At 54.8% G+C, this 8,384-nt stretch overlaps 2 protein-coding genes across 3 annotated transcripts in view; both read left to right on the top strand.

The window, feature by feature from the left end:
• The first annotated feature begins 3,837 nt into the window (after positions 1-3,837).
• SPN (sialophorin) lies at positions 3,838-6,422 on the top strand. Of its 2 annotated transcripts, none has more exons than XM_011933564.1 (2): positions 3,838-3,961; positions 4,577-6,422. In XM_011933564.1, exon 2 carries the CDS (start codon positions 4,604-4,606, stop codon positions 5,819-5,821), a length of 1,218 nt encoding a protein of 405 aa, XP_011788954.1. In that variant the 5' UTR covers positions 3,838-3,961; positions 4,577-4,603; the 3' UTR covers positions 5,822-6,422. The 2 variants fall into 2 exon arrangements, with proteins under 2 accessions (XP_011788954.1, XP_011788953.1); XM_011933563.1 differs by lacking the exon at positions 3,838-3,961 and adding an exon at positions 4,101-4,198.
• A 1,391-nt stretch (positions 6,423-7,813) lies between these two features.
• Positions 7,814-8,384, top strand: part of QPRT (quinolinate phosphoribosyltransferase) — a 35,521-nt gene continuing 34,950 nt past the window's right edge. The window contains exon 1 of the mRNA XM_011933566.1: positions 7,814-7,852. Coding sequence (XP_011788956.1) covers positions 7,851-7,852 — 2 coding nt within the window. The 5' untranslated portion in view covers positions 7,814-7,850. The remainder of the gene's footprint in view (positions 7,853-8,384) is intronic.

Here is an 8,384-nt window from a genome sequence, read left to right as displayed (position 1 = left end):
GTGTGGTGGCGCGCACCTGTAATCCCAGCTACTTGGGAGACTGAGGCGGGAGAATCGCTGGAACTCGGGAGGCGGAGGTTGCAGTGAGCCGAGATTGTGCCACTGCACTCCAGCCTGGGAGACAGAGCGAGACTCCATCTCAAAAAATAAAAATTAAAAGTTAGACTGGCATGGTGGCACGTGCCTGTAGTCCCAGCTACTTGGGAGGCCAAGGCGGGAGGATCTCTTGAGCCCAGGAGGTCGAGGCTGCAGTGAGCCATGATTGTACCAGTGCACTCAAGCCAGGGTGACACAGTGAGACCCTGTGTCTAAAACAAACAAATAAGTAAGTAAATAGATTGGCCAGGCAAAGCCATCCTGAGAAGGTGACATTTGAGCGAAGAATGAGAAAGGAGCCAAGCAATATCTGCATGGGGAGCCCTGGGATAGCCGTCACAGATGGCGCAAAGGCCCTGGGCTTGCCTTCTCCAGGGACACATCAGCGGTCCGGGTGGCGGACGTGGATGGCAGGGCCTTGGGTGGAGGGGCAGAAGCAACATGGGTAAGAGAGGTAAGCAGGGGTCAGATCGGACGTGGCCGACTTGGCTTCTACCCTGAGTGGAGCGGGCACGGTCTCAGTGTTCCCAGCAGAGGAGGGGTGGGGTCAGATGTTCCATCTGGGTCCGTTTGGCTGCTGTATGGAAAGCAGCCCGGAGGAGGATGAGATCTCACACAGGGAGAGCAGTCCAGGCCAGGGAAGACGGAGGGTCAGGCCAGCAGGCAGCAGTGAAGGGGCAAACAGGGATCAGATTCTAGATCTTTCTCTCTCTTTCTTTCTTTTTTTTTTTTTTTTACAGACAAGGTATCACTCTGTCACCCAGGGTGGAGTACAGTGGCGAAATCATAGCTCCCTGCAGCCTTGAACTCCTGAACTCAAGCGATCCCTTCTGGGTCTCCCAAAGTCCTGGGATTACAGGAGTGAGCCACTGCACCCAGGCACGTTATACATTTTTTTTCTTTTCTTTTTTTTTGAGACGGAGTCTCGCTCTGTCGCCCAGGCTGGAGTGCAGTGGCTGGATCTCAGCTCACTGCAAGCTCCGCCTCCCGGGTTTACACCATTCTCCTGGCTCAGCCTCCCGAGTAGCTGGGACTACAGGCGCCCGCCACCTCGCCCGGCTAACTTTTTGTATTTTTTTAGTAGAGACGGGGTTTCACCGTGTTAGCCAGGATGGTCTCGATCTCCTGACCTCGTGATCCGCCCGTCTCGGCCTCCCAAAGTGCTGGGATTACAGGCTTGAGCCACCGCGCCCGGCCGGGTTATCCATTTTTTACTGGGAATACTACAGAAGCCAGGCACAATGGCTCATGCCTGTAATCCCAGGACTTCTGGAGGCCAAGAGGAGAGGATTGCTTGAGCCCAGGGGTTCAAGACCAGTCTGGGCAGCACAGCAAGAAGCCATCTCTAAAAAAAAAAGGGAATACCAGCATGAGCCACCACACCCGGCTTGTTTTAAACTTTTTTATTATGGGGAATGTGAAAAGTGCAGAACAGTAAAATGGATGACTACGTGCTTGTGTAGACACAGACACCGTCGGAAACGTTTGTCCGGAGGTGACGGGTGTGGAGTCTTTTTGTGTGATATACTGGGTGTATCAAGAATGCCAGGTCCCGAGCACATTTTGCTTGTTTTCTGAGATGGAGTCTCACTCTGTTGCTCAGGCTGGAGTGCAATGGCACAGTCTCTGCTCACTGCAACCTCCGCCTCCTGGGTTGAGGCGATCCTCCTGCCTCAGCCTCCTGAGTAGCTGGGATTATAGGTGCCCGCCACCATGCCCAGCTAATTATTGGATTTTTAGTGGAGACGGGGTTTCACCATGTTGACCAAGCTGGTCTCGAACTCCTGACCTCAGGTGATCCACCTGCCTCAGCCTCCCAAAGTGCTGGGCTTACAGGCATGGGCCACCGTGCCCAGTCGTTTATATGTATTAACTCTTAATCATCAAAACAAACTATGTGGTATTACCATAATTATCCCCATTTTATACAAAGCAACAGAGGGATAAGGAGGTTAATTCCTTTGCCCAAGTGCAAGAGGTAGGACAGGAACCCAGAGTCCTGTGCTGGTAACCACTTTTCTGTGCACTTAACATTATCTCATTTAATCCTTGCAGTCACTTGATGAAGAAGGTGATGGTCCTAGGGCATTGGAGAAGTTATGTGACTTGTTCAAGGTCATGCAGCTGGAAGATAGTGGTGGTAGGACAGGAAGTCCGTTGGGCCTGATTCTGCAGCCCTCTAACCTACCCTCCTTTGCTCCTGCGTCCCTCATCCCCTCTGCAGAATGGGCACCCTGTTACCATTCTGAGCCACTGTGTGCAGAAAAGACAGCATGTTGACCAGGCTGGTCTCGAACTCCTGACCTCAAGTGATCAGGCTGCCTCAGCCTCCCAAAGTCCTGGGATTACAGGCGTGAGCCACCTCACCTAGCCTCTGAACACTTTGTACTCAAGCCATTTCCCAGTGCTGTGTTTGCAGTGAGCACCCCCGAGGGATGAAGACATGTCTCCCTGTGGGACACTGGGCTTACCAGGGGCCCTAGAGGAGGGGAATCTCTCAAGCTCAGAGCTCTATGGCTGCGGTACAGGCCCACGATGTGCGCGGTGTCAGTCTGGGCCCTTCCATGTTGCCTCTGTGGGACTTGGGGTAAGGGGAACTGACGCGAACATCACGCTGCTGTTGCTTGGTGTGAGCAATTAATTCCTGCGGCTCTCACCCTGGAGTCTCACGTCTTTGGGTCAGACAAACTCATCAGCTTGTGGAAAGGACACAGTCCCAAGGACCTGTTAGAATCTTCTATTGTGCACATGTTGCTCTTAAAATATACAAATCAGTTTTGATTTTAAAAACGTATGCATTTTTTTTAGTGACAGGGTTTTTGCTGTGGTGCCCAGGCTGGTTTCAGACTCCTGGGCTTAGGGGATCCTCCCGCCTTGGTGGGACTACAGGCATAATGTATCACCACGCCCGGAACTGATTTTCGTTTTTAAAGAACAAAAACCAAAGACATACACAAACCAAGAGTCAAAGCTTGCTAATTAGAGAAAAGTCAGGAAATGGGAACCATTCAAAGAAGAAAATGCCTCGGCCTCCTACTCTCACCTATCCAAAGACAATTAGGTGAATCCCTTAGTGGATATCTTTCCAGACGCTTTTCCATATAAAGTCCCGCATCTGGCCGGGCGCGGTGGCTCATGCCTGTAATCCCAGCACTTTGGGAGGCTGAGATGGGTGGATCACCTGAGGTCAGGAGTTCCAGACCAGCCTGACCGACATGGAGAAACCCCGTCTCTACTAAAAATACAAAATTAGCCGGGCACAGTGGCACATGCCTGTAATCCCAGCTACTTGGGAGGCTGAAGCAGGAGAATTGCTTGAACCTGGGAGGCAGAGGTTGCGGTGAGCCGAGATCATGCCATTGCACTAAACTCCACTTCAAAATAAATAAATAAATAAAATAAAATAAAAAATAAAAAGATTCCCACATCTTTACTAGTTTGCTGAAATAAGATCCGAGCATATGCCGTGTGTAGGAACCACCTTAGTTTAGCCAAGCCTCCCTGACTGGGGGCCACTGTGGTGACCCCCAGCTCCCCGTGAGGGAGTCAACAGATCACCAGCTTGCAAAGGTTTTCACGGCCCCCAGCCAGACTCGGGGGCTTCCTCTTGCCCTGCTACTTCCTGGGAGCTCTGAGGGCAGGAAATGGCACCACTCAGCTCCTGGCCTAACAGCTTGGGGACCACAAATGCAGAGGAAACCACCCTCCCCTCCCACCTCCTCCTCTGCACCATTGAGTTCTCAGGCTCACATCCCACCACCCACCTCTGAGCCCAGCCATCCCTAGCATCACCCCTTCCATCCCGTTCCTCAGCCAAGAGCCAGGAATCCAGATTCCAGATCCCACACTTCCCTGCCTGCCTCAGGTGAGCCCCAGACCCCCAGACACCCCACTGGCCCCTGAAGGAGCAGGTGATGGTGCTGTCTTCGCCCAGTAGCTGTGGGAGCAGGGCGGGTGGGGCAGGATGGAGGGGTGGGTGGGGTGGGTGGAGCCAGGGCCCACTTCCTTTCCCCTTGGGGCCCTGTCCTCCCCATTGTTGCCCCAGCCTCGGGAGGTGGTGGAGTGACCTGGCCCCAGTGCTGCGTCCTTATCAGCTGAGCCGGTAAGAGGGTGAGACTTGGTGGGGTAGGGGCCTCAGTGGGCCTGGACATGTGCCTGTGGCTTGAAAAGACTCTGACAGGTGATGATGGGAAGAGATTTGGAGCCACTGGGCTGCACAGGGTCAGGGAAGGCCAGGAGAGGGTGGCCGCTGCTGGAGTCTGAGCTGCCGAGGCTGGAGGGAGCCTCGGGATGGGGCTGATGGGGGAGCTGCCAGCATCTGTTCCTCTGTCATTTCTGATAACAGTAAAAGCCAAGATGGAAAAAACCGTTAAACCGCAGGTTGAGCCTGGCCGTTGGTAGGGAAGTGGGCAGAGGGGAGGCCCGGCCAGGTCCTCCGGCAACTCCCGCGTGTTCTGCTTCTCCAGCTGCCCACCTGTAGGTCCCAGCTCCTGCTGTTTGCCTGGAAATGGCCGTGCTTCTCCTCCTCCTTGGGGTGCTGGTGGTAAGCCCAGAGGCTCTGGGGAACATGACAGCTGTGCAGACATCCATGCCCGGAGAGACTTCTGGTCCTTTGGTCTCTACTAGCAAATACCTGAGCATCTACTCAGAGATGTACACCGCTTCAATAACGAGTGACCCTAAGGCCAACAGCACTGGGGACCAGACCTCAGCCCTACCTCCCTCAGCTTCCGTCAATGAGGGATCCCCTCTTGGGACCTCCCTTGGTGCCAGCACTGGTTCCCCCTTACCTGAGCCAACAACCTTACAGAATGTTTCCTTCAAGATGTCATCAATGCCCCAGGAAAACCCTCATACAACCAGCCATCCTGCTGTTCCCATAACAGCAAACTCTCTAGGATCCCACAGCATGACAGGTGGAACCATGACAACGAACTCTCCAGAAACCTCCAGTAGGACCAGTGAAGCCCCTGTTACCACAGCAGCTAGCTCTCAGGAGACCTCCAAAGGCACCTCTGAACCCCCTCTTACCACGGCAACTATCTCTCTGGAGACCTCCAATGGCACCTCTGGACCCCCTGTTACCTTAGCAGCTGGCTCTCTGGAGACCTCCACTGGGACCACTGGACCCCTTGTTACCATGACAACTGGCTCTCTGGAGCCCACCAGTGGGGCCAGTGGACCCCAGGTCTCTAGTGTAAAACTATCCACGATGATGACTCCAACAACCTCCACCAACGCAAGCACTGTGCCCTTTCGGAACTCAGATGAAAACTCACGAGGCATGTTGCCGGTGGCCGTGCTTATGGTCCTGCTGGCGGTCGTAGTCCTTGTGGCTCTGCTCCTGCTGTGGCGCCGGCGGCAGAAACGGCGGACAGGGGCCCTGGTGTTGAGCAGAGGCGGCAAGCGTAACGGGGTGGTGGACGCCTGGGCTGGGCCAGCCCAGGTCCCCGAGGAGGGGGCTGTGACAGTGACCGTGGGAGGGTCCGGGGGCGACAAGGGCTCTGGGGTCCCCGACGGGGAGGGGTCTGGCCGGCGATCCACACTCACCACTTTCTTTGTCAGACGGAAGTCTCGCCAGGGCTCCCTGGCAATGGAGGAGCTGAAGTCTGGGTCAGGCTCCAGCCTCAAAGGGGAGGAGGAGCCGCTGGTGGCCAGCGAGGATGGGGCTCTGGATGCCCCCGCTCCTGATGAGCCTGAAGCGGGAGATGGGGCTGCCCCTTAAGTGCTGGCGAATAGTAAGGCTGGAGGCCGGAATCTCAGCCAGCCTCCAGCACCTTCCCTCTCACCATCACACTGCCCCCTCACTCCCACGTTTCCACCTGGCATCCTGATCCTCACCCAAATCTCTCTATTTTTTTTTTTTTTTTTTAGACAGAGTTTCGCTTTGTTGCCCAGGCTGAAGTGCAATGGCATGATCTCAGCTCACTGCAACATCTGCCTCCTAAGTTCAAGAGATTCTCCTGCCTCAGCGTCCCGAGCAGCTGAGATTACAGGCGCCCACCACCACGCCCAGCTGCTTATTTGTATTTTTGGTAGAGACAGTATTTCACCATGTTGGTCAGGATGGTCTCAAACTCCTGACCTCAGGTGATCCACCTGCCTCGGCCTCCCAAAGTGCTGGGATTACAGACGTGAGCCACCGCACCTTGCCTCCTAACCCACCGCTTCACTCTGAATCCTCATCAGGCTTCTCAGCCCTGGATTTCCTGCTGGCATCCTCACCCAGCACCTGCAACCAGCACCTGGGCAGGGCAGGGCCGGCATCTCTCAACATCTGTGGACTGAATTAATAAACCCTCTTCATCCACCCCTATTTATCTCCATCAGGATTTCCCCCTCTTTCTTGTTCTTAGAAACGGCTGCTGAGTCTTCATCGGCCAAATTTATCTGGCCTGTGATTTCTTTGAGAATTCTCCTTTTCCCCCAGACCCCACCCTGGGTTGACCAGAGTCTGGGAAGAAGAAGGACAAGAGAACCTGGCAAACTCCCTCCTAGGATTAACTTTGTAAAGCATCCTTGCCCGGTAGCTGCAAGGGCTGTGGAACCTGGGCAGCCCGCAACCACCTTTAGCTCTGGGTCCCCAAGGCCAGCCAGGAGCATGGCTGGGTGGGGCCACCGGCCCATGCTCTCAGGCAGGCCTGTGATCTTTCCCAGGACACCTGGACTCGAGGCTGGCCCTGGCCCATGCCACCACACCCTCCCCACTCAGGGACAGAGGCAGCCAGAGGCCTTGCGGTTTCTCCTCTGAGTTTCTGGCTGGGTGTGTAGTTCTCAGAAACCCCAGTGCCTGCATGCGTCCACTCATGGGTGTGGTTTGTGTGCAAGAGCTGAGGATTTGGCGATGCTTGGGAGGAGTAGTGGCGGGTACAGACAGTGTGGGAGTGGGAAGTGGTGCAGAGACTGAAAAGGGTCACCCTGAGCATGGGGGCACAAGGACTGCTGAGAATATGTGTGTCATCTTTGCTCTGATGGGGTAGACATAACAGAAAATCTAACTCTGTCTATAGCCCCATACAGCATGCCAGGGTGACCACAGTGGCTGGTGCTTTTAATCCCAGCACTTTGGAAAGCTGAGGCAGGAGGATCGCTTGAGCCCAGGAGTTCGAGTCTGAAGTGAGCTGTGATTGCACCACTGCACTCCAGCCTGGGCAACAGAGCGAGACCCTGTCTCAAAAAAGAAAAGAAAAAGGAAGCCAGGCTTCCTAGAAAGATTGTATGTGTGACCCAAATGTGAGTTCTTCAGCTCAACCACGGTAATCCCTTCCTTGAAGTCTCCCTTTCTGCAGTACACATGCATGTGCTCTCTCTCTCTCTCTCTCTCTCACACACACACACGCGCGTACACACTTGCACGCGTGAACAGAGGCAGGGGGCGAGGGGTCTGCCCTGGTCGCAGGGACTGGTCTTGCTGGCGCTTCCCCCCTGCACGTTTCCAGGTTTAGTTTGTCTGTGTCTCCTCTTCCATCCCAGGGGCTGAGCCCCTTCTATCCTCCAAGAGGAACCAGTGAGAGTGAGTGAAGGGGGCGGGCCCAGAGCCAGGGACTTCCCCTGTGAGGCCTGGGTGGAGAGGTGAGGACTCAATGGTGCTGCCTTTGAGACCAGCCCAGCCTACAGCCCGGGAGCACACATGGGCCAGGGCAGTTGGTATTTCCCGAGGGCAAAGAGGAAATTTTCAAAGAGGAAGTTGTTGAGTTAGAGGTTGCAGTGGCTGAGAGCAGACAGGTTGACCTGCGAAAAAAGACAGGGGAAGCATGTGAGTGTGACAGCCTTGCTCTGTGGCCTGAGCAGGAGATGGGGAAAAGGATCAGGTGGGAGATGGGCTCTTGCAGTGGGAGAGGAGAAGGAGGGAGGCGGCGGGAAGGCGCTTGCTTAGTGGGTGGGAAGAGCTGAGCTGGGATGGAACCGGCTTCTATCAGCCAGGCTGGGCACCCACTGGGCTGCATCTGGTGGCCTTTTCTGATTGCTATTTGGACTCACTGCAGCTGCAGAACGACGGAGGCCGCGTCCAAAAGTCCCTTAGAGACACTGTTGTCTTAGAGTTGTTTAAATAAGTGCCCCCATATCAGGTTTAGAAAATACTGTCACCGAACGCCGCTGTCCTCAGTTCCACCTCCCTTTCCTTTGACAGATATGGTTGTTTTCTGAGCCAGGACTGGTTTTAGCCAGGTCTTGGGCGAATCCTGAAAAAAAGAGGTGAACAGTGAAACCCAGTCTCTACTAAAAATACAAAAAATTAGCCGGGCGAGGTGGCGGGCGCCTGTAGTCCCAGCTACTTGGGAGGCTGA

Source organism: Colobus angolensis, unplaced genomic scaffold (assembly GCF_000951035.1).
Source record: "Colobus angolensis palliatus isolate OR3802 unplaced genomic scaffold, Cang.pa_1.0 Scaffold128, whole genome shotgun sequence".
In the NCBI taxonomy this organism is placed as follows: domain Eukaryota; kingdom Metazoa; phylum Chordata; class Mammalia; order Primates; family Cercopithecidae; genus Colobus; species Colobus angolensis.
This window is presented reverse-complemented; position numbering and strand designations above follow the sequence as displayed.